This window comes from Mus caroli, unplaced genomic scaffold (assembly GCF_978045245.1).
Source record: "Mus caroli unplaced genomic scaffold, Mus_caroli_1 scaffold_11, whole genome shotgun sequence".
NCBI lineage: Eukaryota > Metazoa > Chordata > Mammalia > Rodentia > Muridae > Mus > Mus caroli.
In genome coordinates this window covers 76,187,565-76,213,639 of record NW_028227266.1, presented here as the reverse complement: position 1 = coordinate 76,213,639, position 26,075 = coordinate 76,187,565, and the positions used below count along the sequence as shown (strand labels likewise).

The following is a 26,075-nucleotide window of genomic DNA, read 5'->3' as shown; positions in this document are numbered from 1 at the left end:
GAAACTGTGTGCCGCAAATTAACAGTGGACGGTTAGGCTGAGCCAGTGTCACGGGAGCTTTCTGGTCCCATCTCCAGACCCTCCACTGGCCGTCTGTGCTGTCCTCAAAGTCACTCCTTCCTTACCTCACCTTCAAGCCTGAGCTTGTCCTCTGCCAGTGGCCTCTCTCCTACTCTTGAGCTCTGCTAAGATCCACTGACGGACTGTCACCAGTCACCTGGCTGATGCTATCTTAACAAAGCCGTAACCTGAGGTCAGGGGAACCCCAGGCTTTCAGGAACCGTCTTTAAAAGCACATGGGTGCTCAGCACTCTTTAAGTCACACTCATTCCATTCTTGTCTGAAACCGTTAGCTTAGAGCATAGATGTTTAAAGATCAAGATTGGCATGTGCATGCAGTGGAAAGAAGTCAGGCTTGGCTTTGTATTCCTTCTCCTACTTTGGGTATCCCCCCCAGTTTAACCTGGAGCAGGAATGCCTTCTAACCAGACCTAGTGTAGGCTGCCTTTGTCTGCATGTGCTCAGCTGTGGCCTGTTATCCTGGGATCCCTGAATTCCACACCGTTACTGAGCAGAATTTTTGGAATTCGTGCGATCCATGCTGGCCATCTTTTCAGGCCTCAGTGGTGTTCCTGACCCCCCAGATAGAATGGACACCTGCTCCTTGATCTGTCTGTCTTATAGAATGGAAGTCTGCTTCCTGAGTTATGTATCTTTTCCCCCCTAATTATTTTTCTTGATAGAGCATCAGGCAGTTATAAGGCACCTCTTTTCCCCAGCATTACACAGACCTAGCAGACCCAAAATAGAGACAGGAAGGAACTGTTGGGGTCTGTCCAGGCTGCTGAGTACTTTTCAGGCCAAGGCAGGCCTGTGTCCTACAGCTGTCTAGGTTCCAGAAACAGCAGTGCTAATCCTGTGACAGATTCATGCCTTTTTATTCCCTTTGCCTACTTTTAAATTAGAAGCTATTAACTAACTGTGCAGACACATGTCCCTAATATATGTGCTCTGGTCATATCTACCTTTTGTTTTCTGTTCTCTTTCCTTCTTCCACATCCTTAATTGTCCACCCCACTTCTCACTCCTCTCCCTCACCTCTTTCTTGTTATTACTTTGAGATAGGATTTCATTATGTCTCCCAGATATCCTGGATCTTATTATGTAGCCGAGGCTTACAATCTCCCAGCTGAAGCTTCCCAAGTGCCGGGGTTGCAGGCCAGTCCTGCCATGTTTAGTGAGCACCATGTCTCTTCCATGTTATTTTTTGCACAAAGCCCATGGAAGAAGGACCACCTGTGGCGCTCGTCTTTGTTATACCGCCTTAATTTGCTTATGTGGTCATTAGTTCTACTCATTTTCCTATGAACGGCATAATTTTATCTCTTATGGCAGAATAAATCTGCAACGTGAGTATAGACTACATTTTCTTCACCCATTTATGCATCAGTAGGCATCTAGGCTGGTAATTTGTAATGTAATTTGGCTGTTAGTAAATACAGGAAGATATCTCCACTGTATACTGACTTACATTCCTTTGGGTATATATACTCAAGCACTAGATAGCTGGGTGCTATGGTAGCTCTGTATTTGGTGTTTGGAGGAACCACTCGACTGATTATACAGAGACTGGGCCCATCACATCCCTGTCAGCAGTGTAAAGGAGCCTCCACCCCATCTTCACCAGTAACCTCACCTTTTCTTGATGGGATGGGATGAGATGGGATAAGAGTCGTTTTTGTGTGCTTTTCCCCACACAAAAACTAAGCATGTTAATTAAGCATTGCATTTATTGGAAGTTTGAGCTTCATTTGAAAACTGCCCAGCCCTCCCCCCCCCGCCCCATTTCTTAGTTGGATTATTTGTTGTTTTGTTATTTAATATTTTGATCTTGAGTTCTTTATATATTCTGAATGTTTATCCCCCGTCAGAGTAATAACCGGCAAAGACCCCCTCCTCTGATATTTGGTATTTTGATATTTTGTACTTGTCAAGGCTCTGTACAAGGAACAGAACTCTCAGAATGAGCATCCACTACAAAGGGGGGTTGTTAGATTGGCTTACATTGTTTGAGTTGGAGAGTCCAGCAGTGGTCAGATGTACGCTGGAGAGGCTGAGAACCTGGTGCTTGCTCAGTCCACAAGTCTTTGGTCCGTGTCGCAGCAGGCAGCAACAGGGTAGGTGCATCATTAAATAGGGAGAGGAGGCAAAAGCAGAATGGCTTTTCTTCAGGCCAGTTCATGGCTGGGCTGCTGCCAGAAGTCTCCACTCACCCTGCGAAAGGCCATCCGTCATTATTTAATCCTACAGAACTGCCTCTTCCGACCTGTCCAGAGGTGTGTTTGTTTCTTAATTTATTCTAGACCCAGTGAAGTTGATAATCAAGATGAGCCATCAGAAGTTCACGACTTGCCAGCTTGAGACCTAACTATATCTCCTCCTGTCATGTTTGCTTTCTAAGTGAAAACAGAAACGGCCATGATTCTACCTAACACCATACAACTATCCCGCACAAAACTAAAACACCGTTATTAGCAAAATAGGAGAGAACCCTCCTGGCAATTATGGCACTCATTTCTGTAACTGGTCATACGGCCTTACCTGCTATTTATAGCTACCTTTTTCTAATGATCCTCTGTTTTTCCTTCATTCTCCGCAAGCAGCTCAGCAGGTCTTGCTTGGTTCTTTATCCAGAGGGGTGACTCATGCCTCCATTTCTGTAGGTTATGGGCCATTTATTGTCCCTGCATGGTTTGAATTGTAGCTGCTCACTGACCTTAATCATAGGATATCCTACCACCAAGAGACACCATCACAGATCTCTTCTATTCTGGATGATACCTTTTTGCACTGTGAGGGGAAAACAGTCCAGTTTCTTCCTGAGGGCCTGGATAAATCATCCTTTCTAACACTAACTCATTTCTAGCCTGTTGACTCAAAGGCATCAGAACTGAAAGTAGCCAGGGGAACAGCCTTAGTTTCCAGTTCAGTGGAAGAGTTGTGCCTCCAGCAGGAACATTATCCCCCTCTAGAATCAAACCGTTTGGCCAACAGAGCCTGAGGTCAATGAATAGCTTTGTTAGTGGGTCACCAAAGATGATGGTGGATGAGTGGTACTATCCCCACAACTACCCCTTAATTCCAGGAGCCCTAAATCCTGGCTCGAGGAGAAACAATGCTGTATAATGGATGCTGGTATAGCCTTCAAGGAAACTCTGCCCTAGACCTCCAGGCTATTGCTACCTGTGGCATCATAACTGTGTCTTTCAAAGGCCATTCCAGCATTTTGTCAAGCTAACTGCTTCAGGATACATAAGCTCACTGCCTTACTTCTTTGGCTGTGAAGCGAGTCCTTGGTCAGAAGCAATGCTGCATAGAATACCATGAGGGTGGTAAGTTAGTGGATGGTAATTCTGACAGAAGAACTACATGCGGGAAGGCAAGTCCACACTCAGAACTAGCTGGTATCCTTCTACTTACATATAAAGCCCACTACCAGGTAACTTGGCTCATCACCCCAGGAATGGTGCTCAGTGGGGGCTCAATATTGATCTCTGCAGCTGATGTATTTGATCCACCTTTGTGAGTAGAGGCTTATATTATTAAACCCATGCATAGCTCCCATCCCTGCCGCCAGAGCCATTTTGTCCAGGTGGACATTGGGTAATGACAGGGATAGTCAGGGAAAGAGGCTGGCTGCCGTCCTTAGAGTGGGTCATCCTAGCTACTTGTCATTGTTCTCTTTTGCTGAGGTTAGCCTTCAGCTCAAAATTCACACGTGCTACAAATACCTTCGTGTTCTTTGCTATCCGTCTGCGTGTTTCCTTCTCAGCTGCCTTTCTCACCAATCTTCTACTCGCCAGTTTTCTCACCCTGCATCTTTCAAGGTTCCCACCATTCAACCACAGGGCCACAGCTCACAGGCAACTGTTGACTTGTACATCTGAATGTTTCTTCTTCTGAGCACAGTGGACCATTAGATGCACTTTCCATTATGAAGATCTCCATTCATCACTGTCTTTCAGAGTTGTCCCAGACAGGAGTTGTATGCTGCAGCTGTCCACTTCTAGGTGGTACTGCAGAGATTCACTATGGGGTCCACCAGAGGTGCCCAGTACCAACATTGTCTGCCACTGCCACTTCAATTATGTGGGTCTCCTGGATCATAGAGCCCAGGAAGCAGAAGAGCCCGCTCACAGCAGCAGGGACATGTTGAAGAGTTGCCTTCTGTTCTGGGCCACCACTCAAAGCTAGCATGTTTCCAAGTCCTTGGTATATGGACCAAAGTAACACACAAAATGAGGGATGTGCTGCCTCCAGAATGCAAGGAGGCCTAGTCAATACTGTGATTCTTTTTTGGTGGTAGAAGGGTCAGGAGCAACAATTTTATCTTTCCTCTTAGAAGGGTGTCTCTGTATAACCAATGCCACTGGATCTGTCGCTGAGGCAGAAGGCCCTTATATTTTGATCGGATGTATTGCTTCTCCTTGGATGCACACATGCTTTACCTTTTATAGTCCTTTAAAAGGAAGGATAGGAGTAAAGGAGGAAAGAAAAGTAGTAAGGCTTTCCACTCTCGCAGTGGGGTCACTCCTCAAGCAAACATGGTCTCCCCTTCATTCACGGGGTCCTGGGTCTATAAACTAGCTGAAGCTTGGAAATTTGTTGAGGTGTCATGACTGTCTGTTGCCGTGATTTAAGACAGCTGTTTATTTACTCTACAACTTTTCTGCTTATATAACTCAAGCAGGAGTTTATGCTTCCTATCTCTTCACTTCTGGGAACATCATGATTAATTATCTGGTGCCCCAGGTCTACTGAGTGAGGCTGTTGAGAGCATCACTTTGCTCGTGTTGTCCTTTGGGGCAAGTGCAGAGGTCCAGCACTGCCTCCTGACCCTGGCTGCCCTGGGATCCAGTCGGGCAGCCATGACTCCTGCTGTGGGGTCTGGCATGCAGACAGAAGCAGTGGTGGCTCCTCAGCTGTGCAGCTTGCTCAGGAGTCTGTCTCTCGCAGCAGGAGTGCAGGAAACTCCCGCTGCAAGTGCAGAAGGGCTGGGCTTCTCTGCACCCCCTGTTGTGGAGGGTTAGGTTTTACACTGCCAGACCGCTCCAGCTCCCTCACACTAGACAGTCTTTCAACTCACACACCAACTGACAACATTATCAGTTGGCATCGTTTCATCTGTGTGAGCTAAAACATTGAACCTAGAACCTCCGCTCATTGGGCCTATACATTTTTAAGGTGCTTCCTTAAAGAACATGCTTTCTGAAGAAATGTAGAAAAGTAGTTGTAAGAACAAGCCCGGGGCCATATTTGAATGAGGTAAAGGCGGTTGGGTTTTGTCCCCAAAATGGCGAAATGTTAACAGTGCTGCCGGACTTTGCTTCCTCCCCCAGATATACCTGAAATTCCAGAAAGCATCGCCTTCTGTAAAGCGCTGCAGGTAGCTGACTTCAGCGGAAACCCACTCACCAGGTAACCTCTCTCCCTCACATTCGATTAAGGCTGGCATGCTTGACAGCCAAGCACAGTATGCAGCCAAGTGGTGGGGCACTGTCTCTGCCAAATGACTGATTCTCCAAATGTATGCTCATAAACAATAAACAGCGGGCGGCAAGTAAGCAATGGGGGAAGGTGCACTGTGGTACTGATGGAGTCGCTGAGAAGGAGTGAAAGAGCACATTTCAGAAGCAGCATAAAGAACTGCAGCTTAAGCGATTCTCGGTTGGGCAGGTGAATTGGCTTAGCAGGTAAAGGCACGCGACAGCAAGCCTGGCAGCGGGGAGGGAGAATTCAGTTCCTGGAGCCCACGTAATGGAAGAGAACTGACTCGTGTGGGTTGTTCTTTGACCTCCACACATGGCACACACATGTGCTCTGTGTGTGTGTGTGTGTGTGTGTAGGGGGGGGGTAAAAACTAAAATAAAAATACCTTTCCAATTTGTCTCTTGTCTTACGGGCTAAGGCTAAGACTAGAGAGACTCTAGCATATTTACCCAGAAAGTTGCCTCTCTTCATTGTCTTAGGGCATGTGCCTTTCCACTGACATATCCACAGCACGAAAAGTCTCACTCAGCTGACTTCTAGTAGTCCAGCAATGAGACGTTTATAATCTCAACTCTTTATAAAAGGAGCACTCCCAGAAAAGCTCTCAATGCCACGCTCTCCTCGCCTTTGCAGTGCTGTGGGGTTCCTTAGGCTTAGCATTCTGAGGATGGCTGCCTGCCCCATCTGACTGCTTAAGGCAGTATGCCCTTCCCGGTGTTTTACAGAACACACTGTCTGTGTGTGGCTGAGGGGCATTTTCAAGAGTCCTTGTGGCCCGGTTGAGTTGGGAGTCCACTGACACCTGCCTTCCAGTGTCTGTGTATAAGGGAATGAAGAGGCAGCTCTTAGGTGTGTCTTCTGGAGGTTTCTCTGGACCACTGAGTCCATTTGGAGGATTTATCAAGGCTCTGGATATAGCTGGTCCCTTCTTTGAAACTGGACTGGGTTTATCTCCTTTATTTCAAAATTGAGACTCCTTGAGTACGGAACAATTCCCTATTTAATTTTGTTATACTCATACCTCATTGCCAAGAATTAAATATTTTTTTTACAGTGTTTCTGGTTTTTCTCTTTTGAATTTCAGTGACTGATACTCTTTTCATTTATAACTTAAAAATAATAATCTTTTCTGTTGTAAAACCCTACTACCTTTCTTAACTTGTTCCTGTCCTCAAGCTGTATGTCTCTCTTACTGACACCCAATCCTTCCTTATCCCCAAACCTCCTTGAGTGTCCTGCCCCCAGCCCTCAGGACTCCCCCACCCACGGCTTTGAGAGCCTCCTGGGCGCTCTGTGCTCAGGCAGGTCTACCCCGATTGTCCCCGTCTGCTTAGGTCAGACTGAGCAGTAATGAAGCACTGTTCATTTTTGGGCCCCCTGTACCTGATGAAGTCCCGGCCCCTCCACCGCCCTGCCCTCAGGTCTTCAGAAAGCTCCCCCCCCCCCGGCATTCACAGCTCTGTTGCTGTGTTTTCGTAGTACTTGACATTTACACTGACGTTATCCCTCCGATAAAGAACCCTTCAGAAGTGAGGCGGTGGCATGCATTTCTCTCTCCTTCATTACTGTATCTCCAGCCCAACTGTACTTCTTGGAGGAAGTGCTCAGGCAATGTTCACTGAGCTGAGCGAGCTGAGCTCATCGGCAGCTTACACGGGTTGGTGAGCTGGGAGCACTCTCCTGCAGCTGAGACCTAACCACTCAGTCACTTTAATCGCCTTCTGACTTTCTGTTCTTCTCCTTTCTTATGTCTGCCACCTGTTGCCTCCACAATTGTCTGCCTCAGCTAGAATACACCCAGCTTATTCCTGTTTTTATCCTGGCGCTTATGTGCAGGATTCTTAGAGATAAGCCACTTGAGTTTGGCAGGTGTCCTGATGTAAAGAATTAAGATGTTATCTGTGAGCTGAAGGTAACTTGGTAATTACGTGGCCCACTTAGTTTGTGGCTGAGGAACCCGATCCTCAGCCAGGTGAATGGACCTCTAGACAGCGCAGCTAGAATGGAGCATTGGAACCTCCTCCCCCACCCCGCCTCTTCCTCCCTACCCGAGCTACACTCACACACTACTCAAGTGCTCCTCTTCCTGCTGGCAGCTGGCAGGAAGGCGGACCAGTTGGCTAATGCGTTTTACTTGCTTGGAGAACACTTTAGCTGCTTTTGAGATCATAAAGGGATATATACTTCTGGTAAAAGCCAAGACAGAGCAAGGAAGTTCTGCCTTTTGAGTTGTAAGTAACAGTCCTCAGAAAGCTGCTCCTAATAGCCTAACAGAACGGTCCTGTTCTTGGATACCTGGATTTGGTTTTTGAATTATGGAATAGACCTGTATTAAATGTCAAACATTAATATAGGATTTTTTATGCAAATGAATCTAACAAAGGAAAAGACAAGTATAGTGGTGAAGAGCTCGCTGCTAAAGCCAGAGGTCTGTCCATGCTGGAGGAGTGTGTGTGTGTGTGTGTGTGTGTCTATCTGTCTGTGTGTCTGTTTGTGTATGTTGCATCTTGTTTTAGATGTGATGAGATCCTTTCATCTTTAGTCATGATTTCCCCCCAAAACACAGGTAACTGTAGGAATGTTAAAACTAGAATGTCTTTGTAAAATTTAAATAAATTTTTTTTTTTGGTTTTTGGAGAATTTTTCCTATTTTGTGGAGTCTGAAACATATTAAAAGTACTTTGGGGTATATTATACAGTGAAAGATAAAAGTTATAGAAAATGAGTGACACCTGGAATTTAGAAAGTTAACCAGTAGCAGTTGGCAGGCAGGCCATCAGTGCAGAGTCATCCTTTGCCCTGGGTGGGCGCTACGAGCCATCCTGTGGCTTAAACCCCACAGGCTAGCTAAATTGTCTGCGTTTTCTTTAATCAGTACAGTGTTTTCATCCTTGGCAGGTTTTTGTTTTAGTTTGTTTCTTAGGATTTTCTTCTTCTTTGTCTGAGATGTGGTCTCACTGTGCGGCCTTGGCTGGCCTGGAACTCACAGCGATCTACCTGCCTGTGCCTGTGAATGCTGGGATTGAAGGAGCCTGCCATCCCACCCAGCTGAATTCCCATCAGTTTTGGCTCCAGGGGCAGCATCTTTCTTACAGAACACTCAGCCCTCCAGAGCACCCACTCTGTGTTAGACCCTGCACATCAACCCGCTTTGGGGATTGTGTCTGCATCTCCCTATCAGTAATCATCTACATGGCCTGTCCAGAAAAGGTGGACAGAGCAGTTTGTTATTGCATGTAGGTATAACACACACAGGAAGACAAGGCAAATACTCCATAATAGAAGGCAACCGACGGCGGCTGTTACGGCCGGCACACGGGGTAAGTCTGTATCTAGACTTGGTGTCTGCTGCCTTACTTGTGGAGTTAACGTATCTGTTGTTGTTGTTGTTTTAGGTTGCCCGAGAGCTTCCCTGAACTCCAGAACCTAACGTGTCTTTCTGTAAATGACATCTCGCTGCAGTCTCTGCCAGAGAATATTGGAAAGTAAGTTCTTGCTGGCGCTTGTGAGTGCCAGGGAGGAAGGGACATTGTTTATCAGCCTCACCCACTCTTCTGTTGTCACCTTCAAGAAAGAGCAAAGTCTGTGCTCCCCTGTGTATGGCGCATGTGTGAGGCCAGGGGACAGTGGACTGTGGTGTTCTGCTCTGTCATCTATTACTCTCTTCTCTTGTTCCTTTGAGACGGGGTCTCACTGAGCCATTGCCAGTGACTCTGATCTCCACCCCACATAGCTCTGGGGTTCCAGGCATACCTCTGGCTACAGTCAGTTTCTTACATAAAATCTGGGATCCAGATACCCATTCTTGCTTAGCAAAGTGTGTATTTACCCACTGAACTATTTCACTAGTGCCCAATTGTCCCTAAATCTTAATGGTTATAAACTGTGGTGCTGTTTTTTTGTTTTTTGTTTTGTTTTTTGTTTTGTTTTGTTTTTATTTGTAAGAAATCTGATTTGCTTCAAAGTTTCGTTTTGTTTATATATATGTGTGTGTGTGCGCGCGTGCGTGAGCGCGCGCACGCACACACGGGCCTATGTCTCTGTCTATGCCATGTACTTGTTGAGTGCCCAAGATGGTCAACAAGAGGATGTTGGACTCCCTGGACCTTCTTGAGATAGGCGCTGGGAACTGAATTCTGGACTCCCATTTGCTCTGGAGTTGAAGCCAACACTGGACAAAGGACATCTCATAAAATGAGAAAGTTCCTGTACAACAAAGAAATAATCAGCTATGTGAAGTCGGGGAAACCCTCAGAGTGGGGGGGGGGCAACTGTGCCAGCTGATAGATGATCAGTATCCAGAATATACAAAGAACTCCAACAACAGAGTCAGGAAAATGACCCAGTTAAAAAATAGGCCAGGGATCTGAACAGAACAGAGGGTTCCCTGAGAAGAAATAAGAGCGGCTAAGAAAAACCATGTTCAAACTCCATAAGGAAGAAAAACAGGCAGGGAGTATGACAGTTTGTCAATAGAACCTTAACAAAGACCTTTCCGTAATAGACGAAAATGTAAAAATTGGCATGGTGACCTAACAGATGCCCCTGTCTGTAAATGTTATTTCTAATATAAATGTAAATTAACACCGTGGCTGTATTTCTTTATCCTAGCTAGTTCTCAGTAGCAACACGGAGAAACGGAGATTTATTTTCAAGCTTCACCCCAATACCTGGGCAGTCTGGTGATCTGTCTTAACCCACACACTAATCTGGCTGCCTCCCATCCAAGGTCCCAGTGATGCTTGTATTTGTGGCCTTCCATTCTCCGGGTGAACTTAAAGTACCTTTTCTCTTATCTCCTAGTGGCAGATTTCAGTCTCCCTCCCTCTCTCCCTCACATAGTGGTGGAACGTTTACACAGTGCACAAAAACATAATACCTACACCTGCCTTTCATCTTACAGTCAGGAGGTGAGAGGAACTCCTTGCCTGTTGTTTTGCCACCAAATATAGAGCAAAATGTTTGGCATGATTGAGCATCGCCTATGCTGAGCTCGCATACAGCTGATAAGCATCAGTAGTCCAGTACTCTTTCTTAGGTGTGGAGGACAGTGGAGGTGGGAGCACACATTGTAAAGTTTCTTATTTTTAATAAAATGTTAGCAGGGTGTGGTGGTGCATATCTTTAATGCCAGAGGCAGAAGATCTCTGTGACCACCAGGGCCAACTTGGTCTCTACTTAGTGAGCTTCAGGCCATCTAGGGCTACAAAATAAAACCTGTCATATTTTTTAACATGAATATCAGTGCATAATGTATTGTATTTAAAGCAATAAATGTAAGGACTATAGAGGTACGTTGTAGGTATATGGGGAGCACCCTTTTGTTATAGACTGCTACAGCTCAGCGTGTAGCAGCGGTTCTCCAGGCCTATTTTTCTGGGCTTCCAGTGAGTTCTGTTGAAGTGTTCCCAGATCGCTCTGAGAACCGATGGCCAGTGCTTGGGTGGTTTCTGCTGATCTTCGCGTCAGGTCAGCGTTAGCTTTGAAGAGTCCGAGACAGACATTTTTAGTTAAATCTGGGGACTGAGTTTCAGATAGCCCATGAACCTTTGTATCTTCGTGCGCTACGCAGATTTTGCTGTGGTGTAGGTCTGCGCATGGACCAAGCAGAGAACTCCAAAGCCTTTCATAAAAGTGTACTGTAAAATCCATCCAGTGCCCTCTCTTTAGACCGGCTGAAGTATATTCTTCATGGATGGGTTAGGAGCCCCCTGTTTCTCCTCACCTCATATAGTGGCTGATAGATGTGAGCCTAGTGCCAGACCCTGAGCAGTCACTTCTGTGTTGTAATCACTTTGGTTCTGGGTCTCTACAGAAAAGGTTAGGTGTTGGCTGTTCAGCTGTATGTCCGTAATCAGTTTATGGACCTGCATCAGTGAGACTCCATTAACAGCAGGGACCTTGGCTGGCACCACTCTTCACCTGCTAGGTGAACACACACAGCAGAGCACACAGGATTCATTCCTTCAGCACAGCGAGGCAGGATAGGTTCTGGGCTTATCTTGGAAGCTCTGCTGCCACCATTCAGCCTGCCCCAGTGCAATGCCCTGGACTCCGCGACTATAAAAAGTAGTTATGAAATAACTATGAAAGGTACAGCTTCTAACGAAGAATAAGTTTTGTCTATTAGTATTGCTTAATTTTTTTTTCTGCTGTAAGGACCTATTAAGGAGAAAAGGGGGTTATTTTTAGGGAAAAATATCTGCCAGAGAATGGGAAGCTTTTCTCATTTTAGTACCAGTTCTGACATTTATCACATTTACTTCTCTGCCTTTGTTGCCAGAAAGCTTAGAGCTAATTCCAGTGTAGTGGGAGCAGCTGTGATAACGTTCGTTCTTGCATCGAAGGGAAGTAGGGAATGGGGCAAGGTGTTGATGGCAGCTGCAGCGAGGCATGCGCTACCCAGGTGCATGGGCATGTTCTCCCTCCCCCTCCCCTCCCCCTCCCCTCCCCCTTCCCCTTCCCCCTCCCCCTCCCCTTCCCCCTCCCCTCCCCCTCCCCTCCCCCTCCCCTTCCCCCTCCCCTCCCCTTCCCCCTCCCCCTCCCCCTTCCCCCTCCCCCCTCCCCCTCCCCCTTTCCCCTTCCCCCCTCCATCCCCCCCTCCCCACCCTTGGTCCCAAGTCTGGCACCAGCCACCCTTAGCATCTTCTGCAGAGTGGTGATAAGTAACCCTGTGTTTGCGCTGCTGTGGATGGTCAAGGTCGGGTCAGCTGCAGAATGAGTGGCTCCCTGTGGATATTGCTGTTTTTTAAATTGCATCCTTCCCCCAGGAAGCACACTTATTTTTTTCTTCCTTTCCACAGTCTTAATGCTTTAGGTCATGGGTCTTTCTGTGCGTTTGCACGTTACATCTGCGAGGGTGACTATTAAAGGTCACGTGGTAGCAAGTGTCACTGAAGGTCTAGAGAAGTTGAAACCTTTACCTAGCGCTGGTGGGAAAGTTCAGTAGCGCAGCCTGATTGCAGCAGCTTGGGCAGATTCTCTCTCCGGGCTGAGCTGAGTTCCCACGTAACACAGCTGTTCTCCTAGCCATGTGTACTCCAGAGCATTAAAGACATGTCCAAGCACAAATTTGCTGGTGAGTTCATAGCAGTGTTCTTCATAAAACCCTGACGGTAGAAACCACTCAAACTTGGATCCATGAGTGAATGTGCTTCCATCGGTAAACTACTGCAAGAGAAATTTAGTACTGCTCATGCATCCACACGAATGAGTCTTGAAATGATACTTAGAAAAGTCAGACCCTAAAGGGCACATCCATCTAACCCTGTTTATGCAGAGTGGCGAGTGTGCCCAGGTCTCTAAAGGAAAGAAGCGGCAGTTGTAAGAGGCTGAAGGGCAGAACAGGTTTGAAGACTGAGGATTGAAGTTTAATGAATTCTCCTAGCTATATGTACTGGAAAGAATTAAAAACATGTCCATGCAAGAATGACTTTGATTCTTTTGAAGCGAGTAAACATTTTCAGGAATTAGTAATGTTTGCATAGCGTGTGCAGAAATGTGCTAAAACACAGACTAGTACACTCCAGAAAGAATTTAATTGATGAATCGCCCTGAGGTCACCAGCCCAAATGGCTTGCTCCCAGCGAGCAAGCAGACACACGCCAGCCCATCTCTGTGGAGCTCAAGTGATGCAGGGTGGGGGCAGAGGTGGTGTGGGGGGGTGAAGGTTTGGGGGGGGCACAAGACCCCAGTGGGAACTAGCAGACAGTGCTGAGGGCCTGGGAAGGCTGCGGCCCAGTCGGGCAGTGTGCTGCTGCCTTGTCTTGGACCTGTGTAAGGTTGCCGTGAAAAGTCCCCACTACTTGCTGTGAAGTTAATGCTCTAAAAAGGAAAGGTGGCCTAAGTGTTCTTCTTTGATTAAATTTTTCTCCTCCCAGCATAGCCTGCTTAGAATAGCAGAAATGTCTATGCCTCGCCAGTGTAGTCCTGGCACAGCCATTGGTCACTGAAGAGTTCTTATCAGTAAACATGTAATTATGATAATTTGGTGGTAGAAATAGACTGAGTAGGCAGCCCTTAGGTTCCCTGGCAGGCTGAGCTAGAACATGTGGGTAGGATTTTGTATATGCTGCCCTTGGAGCCAGTGACCTTGATTCCAGTGGACTTGAACTAAGTAAAGCCCCAGGGCAGTGGCTGACTGAGCTGGCACTGGGCTGCTCAGCTGTGTGGTAGGAGACAAAAACCTTGGAGAAAACTGCCTTATTAAATAAGTCCGTTTTGAAGTCTGGGGATTGCTATAACATGCTGTTTTAAAAGCAGAAGTAATACTTTCACCAGCAAAATTGTTTTCTGCTTTTTTTTTCACTCAAATTGCTACTATATACATATATATATATATATTAAATGATTTTGCATTTGTTTGGTTGGTTTAAGTATCTTTCATTCTATTTTCTAGATAATGAAAATAGGTGGAATCAAATTGGATTAAAAAGTATTTAAAAACAGTTTTTAAAAAATGTAAATGTCTCAAAATAACCATTCATTCAGTCCCTTGAAATAGAATCCTAAAAATACAGTCAGCCTCCATTCTAACTCAGAGAGGATGTGACTTGTGCGCTGCTGTTCTGAAGTGTGTGAGACCAGGGGCCTGCTTCCTGTGCTTCCGGCCAGCTACTTAGCATTTGTACCCTGCCATTGCCTGAAGGCAGGGCTAGGGCTAGTGGCAAGAGGTAATTCTCAAGTCCTACAGGACAGTGAGGCCATTCCAGCAGGGCTTCACAGACATTTAACTTGCCAGGAATCAAAGTTGAAAGATGAGGTGCTTATTAATAGGGGATGATTTTTAAAAATAAGATTTGTGTGGGTAATGAGGCACTGTATAGCAGTTTTAAAAATACAGTATGTGCAAGGTTAAAAAAAAAAAAAGTAAAAAAGACATGCTGAGGAGGAGGAGGAGCACGCTGCAGATGTCCGGGAGGTGTCAGTCTCCAGTTCACTGTGGCAGGGTGGGGAGGGCAAATCGCCTGAGAGCACCTTTTTCTCTTGCAGAGGATTCAGGTTCAATTCTCAGTATCCACATGATGGTCCACAAGCATCTGTGACTCCAGTTCCAGGGCATCTGGTGCCCTTGTCTAGTCTCCATGCACATCAACCATGCGGATATGACCTACATGACCTACACACAGGCCAGTCGCACACACACACACACACACACACACACAGAGTTTTCTTTTTTTGAACCCGTTAAAAAACACTGTGGAGTCATACCTGCTTATCTTTGAATAAAGGAAAATTCTAGCTAAAACGTCTTCTGGAGAGTAATTATGAGGGTGCTTTAGAAGGGAATAAATATGGAAGGAAAATCTTTTGTTGAACATGTGGATCTTAAAAGATACACACACAATGTCTTTATACACATGTGCACATACATGTAGTATTTTAGTTTTTGAAAATTCTGTACACAAGTATTGTATTTACATAATTTTTACCCCTTCTTTTCCCTTCCAATGCTTCTCAAGTTCCTCTGCTTCCTTTCAGACTCACAACTCTTCAGTTCTCTCTCTCTCTCTCTCTCTCTCTCTCTCTCTCTCTCTCTCTCTCTCATGGCCCCTCCCACATACGGCCTGTAAAACAATTCTGTCTGTCTGTCTGTCCTATATCTATCTATCTATCTATCTATCTATCTATCTATCTATCTATCTATCTATCTATCTATCTGCTGAGTACTCTTCCTATCTGTATGCATTTCTGTTTAGGGCTGGTCCTCCCTGTTGCTCTCCCAGTCCTTCTGGCCCCTCTCCCATTGTATTCCCTGAGCCTGCAGTATAGGGGTTGTGCTGTAGATGTATCAGTTGTGGTTGAGTCCCGTCCCCCCCTCATACACACACACACACACACACACACACCCTGCTTTCTGTATTTTGATCACTTGTGAAGTCATGTTGGCTGCAAGAAGCAGTGTAGGCTAGAGATTGATCTCCCCCACTGGGAGCTTAGCAGTGCAGCTGTAGATATGCGCATTGATCCTCAGGGAGGAGGCTTTCAGGTCAGTTCCAGCTCAGTTCCTCCAAGTCCTGTGCTGAAGTGTGTGCTGTCTCAGCAGTAGGCTGTTACCTTTGAGTTCTGGAGGCAACCATGAGGAACAGCCATAGCCTGTACTGTTTGTGGAGTCTTCTTGGACTCCCCTGACCAACAGCTGGAATCAAGGCTCCCCATGCCTAGCACTTGGGGTTTTGTTAGTCTATGACCCTGGAGTTGAGGGGGAGTACTATCACCCTAAGTGGAGTCACTGCATTTAAACTATGTATATGTTTGTGCATTTGCATATATATTTATCTTCTTTAAGTAAACATGACAAGTGGTTTGAATGTGTAACTGGGAACTTTCAGCTAGTTGTGAGCTCTTAAAATGCCTGAGAGTCCAGTGGGAGGGCCCTCCCTGCCTGGGGCCAGGGTGAGCTGTGGCTTTGCTCCCTCCTGACGAGGGATGCCCTCAGTCTTCCATTTGTGTTGCCATAATGTTGCCCACAAGGTGGTTGTGACCGATCCAGTCAGAAGTGGTGTGAGAGGTGCCCTCCCCTCTCTCCAGGCTCCCTTCTGTGTTTCATGTGTACATTGCTCAGACCAAAGCTTCAGAAACATGATATGTCAATAACAGCTTCCAAATGCATTTGATGGGGCTGCCGAGGTGGCTCAGGGGTAAAGAGTATGTATTGCTCTTGCAAAGGACCCGGGTTTTGTTCTCAGCACCCACCATCAGGCAGTTCAGAGCTGCCTGTAACTGCAGTTCCGTGGGACCTGATGCTGTCTTCTGGTCTCTGTAGACACCTGTGTACAGACATACATGTGTGCGCCTGCGCATACACCCCCCCCCCCACACAAACCTAAACACATAATTAAAAAAGAAAAGAGTTTTAGGAATCTTAAAGGGCATTTGATGATGCCTTGTACGTGAGCTTTCCTGATGCAAAGGACTTTTCCTCCTGTTTCAGTTGATTAGTTCTCAGTTTGTCAAAATAGATATGGGAGTAAGTGATAACATGACAATTCAACCAATGATTTTTTTTGTTTTTAAAGACTCTAAGTGAATACACATAGGGGCTTACCACTTTTCCAGTAATGCTGGTGCAGTGACATGAACACATGCCTCTGAAATCAAACCTTTGCTTTTATTTGGGGCAATTATTAGTGTTGTGCAGGTGAGTACTGGATAGCAACACACACACACATACACACACACACACACACACCCTGGCAGTCCTTCCCTATGAACACGTCATCGAAAGAAAGAGTGTAAAACTAGAACTCCCAGCTGGCTCCATTCCATCGGGAGCACACTGGATTAAGTCCATGCTTGTTTATTTAAAGCAAGGAGTTAGATTTTCTTTGATCATGTACATTTGACAACTTTGCCTGTTTGCTTTGTCCTTTGATGAACACTCCTATTTCGTTTTAAATGTTTTATATTTATGTGTATGGGTGGATGAGTGTGTACTGTATGCACACAGTGCCCATGAATGCCAGAAGAGAAGGTTGGAGCCCCTGGGTCTGGATGGAGTTAGAGACTGTTGTGAACTTGCATATGGGTGTTGGGAACTGAACCCAGGTCCTCTGGTAGAACATTGTCCTCTTCACTGCTGTCCAGTTTTAACTGGATAGGATACAGAAACTAAACAGTCCATAATATAGTTAAAAATACTTTTGGCAAACGAATGTTGAGAATTTATGTATATACAGATACATATCTGTATCAGTATGTTTATCATATTTATGCTTTCTGGTGTTATAAAATCAGCCTTTTAGCCCATGTGATCCTAGTATTGTTGTTTGTGGTTGGAACAACAGAGAGTGGGCTGGAGAGATGGCTCAGTGGTTAAGAGCACTGACTGCTCTTCCAGAGGTCATGAGTTCAAGTTCCAGCAACCACATGGTGGCTTACAGCCATCTATAATGGGATCCGATACTCTCTTCTGGTGTGTCTCAAGACAGCTACAGTGTAATCATATAAATAAAATAAAAGAAATAATTCTTTAAAGAGAGAGAGAGAGTAAACGATGAAGGCAGATTAGTGTTGATGTAGCTTCTGACTCCTGGGTGCTGAGAGATAAAATCCCTCCAGATCTAAAGTGATATTAGCAGAATTACTTGGGGTTGGCACGGAGCCTGTGAGATGAAGGTTGGTCACTCTGTGGACTCTGCACCATGCAGTGCTCAGTTGGCTCAGTATGTGGAACTTGTGCTGGTGACATACTGACTCTGTCCCAGGTAATCATTGTCAGGGGAGAGAGTCTGCCTGCTCCATAGTGTCCTGATTGGCTCTCTTATATGTGAAAGGCACGAGAGTCAGTGTCAGCATAGCTACAGTAGCAAGTCAGTTGTATGGTCAGAGCCTCCCAATATACTATCCTGGACAAATTAAAGGGGATTTAGACTGTGCCATGCTGTTGTGGTTATTATTATTCTGGGGACTGGCTACATACCCTTGTTGCCTTTATCTGTTAGGGGTTTCTACTCCACTTAGACCATATAGTTCTCAAATAAAGAGACGCAGCGCCTTTAGACTCATAATAAGCTTACAAGCACTAGAGCTAAGCAGACATCAACCCTCTGTGCTGTTTTGTCCACTTTCCTGTGATGATCCCCGAGATGCCACTTGCCATAGTCCACCTGGGCTGCTTCTACTTCCTCAGGCCAGCCCTCCCCCGGGGTCATGACCTCAGGATTCACCTACCCCATGGTGATTTCCTGCCTTGTTCCTCCTCACTCTTCTCATGGGTCCTGCCTGAACCCCAAGCTGGGGAACCTTCATCCCATCTCTTCTGCCTAGCCTAAGCTGTAGGCATCTTTATTAACCAACTAGAGATAATTTGGGAGGCAAAGGTTTACACGGCATCATTTGGTGTACATGAGGGTCTCCTTGACTGGGGTGCAACCAGGCCTTGGGGGCCAGTATTTAGCAGTTGAATATACGGCAGCATAAGACCAACCCCATGCAGCATGCCACAATGAAGGTCAGAAAACAGTTTGCAGGAATTGGTTCTCTCTTTGCACCAGCAGATCCTGGGAGATGGGGGTGAACTCATGTTGTCAGGCTTCGTGGCAAATACCTTCATGCACTGAGCCATCTCCTTGGACAGAGCAAGGCAGTCTGCTAGGAACTCCTAGCCCCTTAGGATGAAAGGCACCCACTCTTCTTATGACAGCACATTTTTAACATTCTGCAGTTGAGAGGCCCATAGTTGGGCTTCTCTCTTAGTTCAGGGAGTGGTCATCTTTAGTGGCTAATAAGTTATTTCCACATGTCTAATGTATAAGGGATTTGTGGGTTAAAACGCTGTACTTTTATCAATGCCATTATAGGGAAATTTGGGAAGTAAAGGTTATGTTAGCTGGTAGTGGTAAACATTTTTATCCTGAGGAGTAACGGGAAAAGGTTTTTAATAAGAGCAGCATGTGGGGGATGTGGACAGTAGACTGGAGAGTGGGACCGTCGAAGGCATTTCCTTAACACCAGTTTCTTCTTTGCATTTCTAGTCTCTATAACCTGGCTTCACTGGAACTGAGAGAGAATCTTCTTACATATCTTCCTGAGTGAGTCTCTGGGGGAAATAAGATGGGGTTTTGTGCACTGACTGGGAGTGTAGTCCTTCCTTCCCCAGCCACATGAGCCATGCTTTTAGAAGCTAGTCCAGGAAAGGATGTGTGTTACGACTCTGCGTGCCTCTAGCGTCTCTGAGTGTTTTCCTTGTTCTTGGTTGTTTCAACAGCTCTCTTACTCAACTAAGGAGACTAGAAGAACTTGATTTAGGAAACAATGAAATCTATAATTTGGTAAGTGTGTATCTCAAAGATTTGATGCTTCTCGGTCATTAAGATCAAGATGGTTTTGAGGAGTCACTGGAGATGTGTTTCTGAAAGCACAGCTTGACAGTGCTTCAGCTTCAAACACTGAAGGAATGTACTTCAGTCCACAGTGGCCAAGAAACATGGTATGGGGAGAGTCAGGACCAGAGATCTGAGCACTGGGGCAGGTTTGCATTCTAGGTGTGGGGTAGTTTCAGGGACAGTGTGGATATGAGAAAAGTAACAACTAGCTTGGCTGTGGTACCCTGTTCCCATTTGATGATTCTTCCTTCCATAATGGAAGATGGAAGTCTGGGGTCTTGTTACTATAATGTTACCTTTTGTTTCAGCCAGAATCAATTGGGGCACTCCTACATCTGAAGGATCTCTGGTTGGATGGAAATCAGCTGTCTGAATTACCTCAGGTTAGTGGGAACTTCAGTGCGTACCCAAAAGTGTCTAGCCGCAACACTAAAGTGTGTGTGTGTGTTCTCTGCATCTCTGGGTCTTTCTAGAGGATCACAAGGACAAGGAGCATTGTTTAGGAAGCACATTTGGAAGCAGCTTTCACCATTGTGCATCTTGCCACAGGGAGATTGAAAACTACAGCCCACCACCTCTGACGACATAGAAGTCTCTCTCCTCATCTTACTTCCCAGTATAACTTAGATCAAGCCCAGCAGATCTGTAAATTACAAAGGCCATAATTCTGACAGTGTAAATCTCTGCTACTGTTTAGTGATGTGCCCAAGTGCTTCGAGGTAATTTTGACTACATTTCCCCATGGTGGTTGATGTAAAAGCAATATTTACGAGCTCCCACTGTCCTCAGAGCACTCACAGTTTAAGCTGGAGTGCCTCGTGGCTTCCTGCTGGTAGCAGCTGTGAGACCCATGTTCTAGATGAACCAAACGGGCCTTGGGCAGTCACTTGAGTGGAGTCCAGCCTCCATAGAAAAGCCTTTCCCACACAACAGACGCTACTTCCCCATACTCCCTTCCTCCTCTGTTGCAGAGTTTGGATCTTGAGTGCTCAAAGACTCTGTGCCTTTCAGGGTGTGGGCATGTAGGCGGTCATATTTTAAAACAGTTTGCACACTGCCCACTTGACTGTTTGGCCCAGCAGAGATGGGGCTGTGAGCTGTGGGTGGGGAGTGACAGATGAAGGCCAGGAAGTCTGACGCCAGAAGGAAGCACGCGTCTAAAATTTTAGCTGTCACTGTTACACCGCTGCCAAGGTTACCATGATGTCACTGACTGACTAAGGAAGATGAGCAACTAATTAGACTCTACTTCCGAGGTGCGAGCTGCAGCTCAGAAAGAGAAGCAAATGAGCAACCTGCTGTAGCCTTGGCTGATACTTAGATTTCACTGGAGCGCGTGTAGAATCCTTGAGGAGAGAACTCTCGGTGGGAGAGAATACTGTGGAATGTCTGGAGTGTAGTAAAATACTAGCCACCTGACAATAGAAGGAGGCAGAGTGTGGCTGTGCAGATGTGTGTAAATGACCATGGCATTCTAATCACAAAGGAATTGGAGCTCCAATTGATCCTTCTGTAAGTGCTTGTTGAAAAGTCTCATTTGCCTATATATCAAGTGTACTAAGCCCAAAGCCTCCTTCACACCCCCAGCCTGTGATTCATATAGTTTATCATTTTCATCAGAAAGGGGTCCAGAAATTTACTCATGTATTTATGCCCAGATTTGTGGTAAAGTAACCTTCTTAGAACTGAGACCGTAAATAATCTCACCTCATTTTAGTATTTTACGAGTGAGTGGTTTTACCGTCACGCATGCTTTCATGCAGGTTTGTTCAGGGCCCCTGGAGGCTAAAAGAAAGTATTGGAGCCCCTGGGGCTGAAGTCACAGAAGGTGATATGCTTGCATGTGGGTGCTAGGGATTGAACCCAAGGCTTCTGGAAGAGTCGCCGGCCTCCTTAACCACCAAGGCATCCCTCTAGCCCAGTAACTGAGGGTTTTTAAAGACAGTTTTTCATACAGGTTTATACATTGTGTTTTGACCATGCCTCCCCTCGGCTGGCTCCCCTCCTCCCCGCTCCCCCTCATCCCGCCTCCTCCCTTCCCAACTTTGTGTTCCCTTTGTTTCCTTTTCCATTCAGACCCACCGAGTCCAGTGCTGCCCATGTGCTCATGGGTGTGGGGCTACCCACCACTGGGCCACATTCCCAAAGACAAATGACCCCTTCCCCAGCAGTCAGCCGTCCTCTGCCATCTGCTCCTCACTGGGGCGAGGCTTTGGGAGCCCTGCCCAGTCTGTGCTTGAGTTTTGCCCAGGTTCATCTTGTGCAGGTAGCCACATCCGACCGAGCTCTCGAGTGCACGCTCAGAGGACAGTGTTTTCCCTGTACCCACCCCATCCTCCAGCTCTTACATGCTCTCTGCTCCTGCCCCTGGGATGCGGACCTGGGGTTTGGTTTTGAAAAAAAAACCCATAGCAAATTGCTTTGTGCTATGCCAGCTTCAAGTGTTTCTCTTTCTGTGCCATCACCACAGGAAATCGGCAATCTAAAGAACCTCCTCTGCCTAGATGTCTCTGAAAACAGGCTGGAGAGACTTCCTGAAGAGATCAGCGGCCTGACTTCTTTGACAGACTTAGTCATTTCCCAGAACTTGCTAGAAACAATTCCTGAGGGCATTGGTGAGTATTGAATAGCACCAGACACAGCGTTCCACCTGCTGTTCTCTAGAGTTTTAGAACGCACTCTGTACCTCTTTGGTCCTCTCTGCTCAATGCGGGGAATGTAGCTCCTGGTTTTCCTTTGTTTGTTTATTTGTTTGTTTTTTTAAAGAGGGAAAGCAGGGAATATTTAGTGTAGTATAAGTTTCAAATGCATCTATCTATTCATCCTGGCTTGGCAAAACCTATAATATTGTTACTTTCAAGTGTTGATTTCTATCCATACTTATGAAAGTGATTAATCAAACTAAGAGGATGTGTTTAAGGCAAATAAATATCAGTCACTTGGACATCTCATATCAGCCTCCAAAACAGTTCATGAGAGCATAACTCAGACATCACTAAAACTTAGGTCTGCCCTGGACTTGGGCCTCTTGGTAAGAGTGCATGGGGAAGTGCTTTTAAAGGGGGCAGTGATAGAGCTGTTCCTTCTCCAGTATGTTAGGAGAGGTCTTTAACCATCCTTTGGTATTTCCTTTCAAAATAATCCAGGTATTTCCCCCTCCCTCTCCTCTCCCCCTCCCCTCTGAGACAGGGTTTCACTATATACCTCTGACTGTCCTGGAGCTGGCTATGTAGAACAGGTTGGCCTTACCCTCATGGAGATCTGGCTGCCTACCTCCCAAATTTCCTTTCTTATAAAGGAACTTAGACCAGTGTGAGGAGTTAGTACAGAATGTGACAGAAAAACGAGTTATTTAAGCTGCGAGAAAACATTTTTTTATCATATCTTTTTCTTGTCTTAATAAACAAGGTCCTGCACTTGTTTTTTTAAATAGGGGTTTTTGTAATGTTTTCCTTGCATACCCTGCTAATCCTGTGAGATAAATAAATGTCTGTTAATGTGCTGCTTTTTTTTTTTTTTGGTTGTTGTTCATTTGTTTGAATTTCTCAGTTAGAAAGTTATATAATCTAGAATTTTTGAAAACAGAATCAATAAATTAAAAATAAATTAAATAAAATTATTAAAATGAAATTAAGACATTCATGAGAGGTGAGAGAGACATAGTGTAAATGCAGAGTAGCCCCATCGCAGTGCTCCCTTGTGCCTGTAAGGACCTATGTTTAACCACAGAATGTAAAGAAGAGTGTGGCCAGGGTCATACGGAAATGATAACGATGACAGCCCTTAGCTAGGCTACAGAAACCGTGTTCAGCTAGTACCAGTTAAAACCGGATGGGGATTTCAGCTTCGTAGAGAAGATCATTTGGAATCATATGTGGCATCATGTGCTGTAGAGGCTGGATTCGGAATAGGAGGAGTTGGCCGAGGGGAGCTGGCCTACTGTGGGCATTCAAGGGTGATCTGAAGCAGGGCCCTCTGTAGCAGGCTTAGTGTGTCCTGTACTTCAGATGGGCAAACTGCTGAGGCTCACAAATCTCAGATTTGTTTGAAAAGCTTTAACAAAACCAGACATAATTGCTATAAATGACGTTGTGATTCTTCCTGGAGAAACAGGTACCCCGTTCACTTGCACTATTTGGGCTGGGAATAGGGTTAAGGAGATGTGTCAAGCTGCATTTGTGCCCTGTGAGATACCAGAATGTCTTCTGATAGCAAGGCCTTTGGAGATCCACCGGGCAGAGTCTCTTACCGAAGATGCTACACCATGAGCTAATTGTTGACTAGGCCTTCCTTGGCCCATGGCTCTTCCCAAGATCAGATAGTTCTTCTGTCACTTTTCTTTGCCCTGCTTCATGTTTCTATTTGGGATCTTCTCATTTAATGGGGAGGGTGTTGTGCTAGGCTCTCAGTAGGCGATGGAGGGTGCCTGTGCTCTTTGTTTCCCTGACATCAGCGGAAAGGAAGGATCTGAATGATGTAGGGTCTGGTTGTTTTGTTTTGTTTTCTTTATCTTTTTCCTGGGGACTTGGAGGTAGCTGTTGGACTCATTCGTCTTCCCTCCTGTCCTCTGGGCATTTGTCTGTCAAGACTTCCTGTTCAGAAGCTCATTGGAGCGTCTGCCTCGTCTGCACATGCAGAACTACTTCAGTTAGGGTCTTCACTGAGCCTTCCATCCACAAAACTCTTAAGAGTGCATCAGTAGACAACTGTTAGTCCTTCGTGAAACTTCTGGCTTTCAGTCTTTTTAGTTAGCCCTTGCAAATGATTTGTTTTCTAGTTACAGACTTTCTGATGCACTGAGCAATTACTAGTGATCTAAATGAGACTTATAGAGTATCCGTTTGACAAGCTGGCTGAAGAAAAAAACAAGTAATTATTTAAAATGAAAAAGAACAGCAGATAGAAAAAAAAATCCCAAGTGGTGATTAGGCAAACAATCACGGCTAATGAGTTTAAATGACATTTTTGTAGGAAAACTAAAGAAGCTGTCAATCTTGAAGTTGGATCAGAATAGACTCACACAGTTGCCCGAAGCAATTGGGGATTGTGAAAATCTCACCGAGTTAGTTCTTACAGAAAACCGGCTCCTGGTAAGTGCCTGAAGACCGACTGCACTCACATAAGCACGGGGTGTTTTGGAGCCACACTGAAAGCTTACCGTGTGCTTAGTGAGCTCACGTCACACACATCCCACAGAAGCCCATGTCAGCTGCATGTGTCCGGGGTGTAAGAGTCTATCCAGAAGACGAAATGGTGACTCCCCCGGGAAAGCCCTGGGCGATGGATGCTTAGACTCCTCTGTCTTCTGAGCTGGAGAAAGATGTCTGCAAACCTTGAACGAGACTACTGCTAACTGCACCCTAAAAATAAGGACTGGAGACAGCCGTCCAGACTCACACTTTTCCTCTCCCTACCAGGGGCGGAGTGCACACACCAGCTGCCCGGGGTGGGTCAGCACAGTAGCAGCCAGTCTCTGCTGTCTGCTCCCTTCCTGCCCTCCCTTTGCTTTGTCTGTCAGGTCCTCTGTTCCCCTCCTTTTCCTCTCCTGCAGTCTTCTTGTGTGTGCTCTCTTCACTGTCCCCTTAGTCATGCTTCTTTCCTCTGCCTTTCCTTCTTTTCTTCTCTCTTGCTTCACCATTCTCTGTGTTGTTAAGTGAATTATTTCTCCTCAGGTGGAAAGAGCAGTGAGAGACAGCCTAAGAAGAGTGAGAACCTAGACCTGGCAGAAGTTCCCTGACGATCCTGCCTTAGTGGTGGTTTTAGGCTTACAGATAAAATTCTAACAGTAGTCACCCTCAGAATTCCTCTGAGATGTTAGAGAGCCCCACCCCCACCTCCACAAGCCCAGCCTGCTGCTGGAGGGCTCTGCTATGCACACCATCCCTGCTTAGCTTTCGTCCTGCCCACCTGGGTCTTTCTGCTTCCCTGGCCTCACAAGCACCTGTACAACATTCTGGCCTTCACACGTCAAAGCCACCATCCACCTGTCTGGTATGCGTGCAGGGCAGGTACAAACCTTGAGGGTATGAATGCACACTCACCTGAGTGGAAGAGCATCACCTTCCCCTGTCTCTGCCTTTCACTCATTTTCTTTCAAACATACGGTCATACCAACAGAAATTCAGAACACTTAATTATACATCTGCAAGTGACCATTACAGACATTGGATGGTCACAAAGTATTTTCTTTTGCTGATACTTTTAACGTCCTTGTAAATAGCTGCTGCTTCTGTTGCGATAAGTTTAAAAAAAAATCAGTGATCAGTTAATAACAAAAGTATTATTTTAACAGACTTTACCTAAGAGCATTGGAAAACTTAAGAAGTTGAGCAACTTGAATGCAGACAGGAATAAATTAGTGTCATTACCAAAAGAGGTAGGTGCTGCTAAATAAATAAATATGGTAATAATTATCATGGGTAAAGGATCAAAAATGTCTGAACATTGGCTCTTTTTTTTAAATGTTTAATAGATGTATGGTATATTTAAAGTCACGAGTATGAACTTGGTTGGAGGACTGAATCCAAGAATGATTGTGAGTAATGCTAAAGAGAGTTGAGAAAGGCATATCAATAAGACTTAAATAGAAGAAAGAGATTGATATTTTGATCTAAAGAGAATGACTCTGTTGGTGGAAGTGGATAATTTGGGAGTTTGCCAGAGAATGTGGACGATTTTGAGTTTACCTGTCACATTTAA

General features: G+C 45.7%; 1 protein-coding gene across 4 annotated transcripts in view; it reads left to right on the top strand.

Annotated features, from left to right (window-relative positions):
* The window catches only part of Lrrc1 (leucine rich repeat containing 1), a 114,352-nt gene that overhangs the window by 67,924 nt on the left and 20,353 nt on the right, over nucleotides 1-26,075 (top strand). For all 4 annotated transcript variants that reach the window (XM_021172927.3, XM_029481866.2, XM_021172925.3 and 1 more), the window contains exons 3-10: nucleotides 5,400-5,478; nucleotides 8,946-9,035; nucleotides 19,026-19,082; nucleotides 19,259-19,322; nucleotides 19,685-19,759; nucleotides 21,847-21,991; nucleotides 24,348-24,466; nucleotides 25,669-25,752. In XM_021172927.3, coding sequence (XP_021028586.1) covers nucleotides 5,400-5,478; nucleotides 8,946-9,035; nucleotides 19,026-19,082; nucleotides 19,259-19,322; nucleotides 19,685-19,759; nucleotides 21,847-21,991; nucleotides 24,348-24,466; nucleotides 25,669-25,752 — 713 coding nt within the window. The remainder of the gene's footprint in view (nucleotides 1-5,399; nucleotides 5,479-8,945; nucleotides 9,036-19,025; nucleotides 19,083-19,258; nucleotides 19,323-19,684; nucleotides 19,760-21,846; nucleotides 21,992-24,347; nucleotides 24,467-25,668; nucleotides 25,753-26,075) is intronic.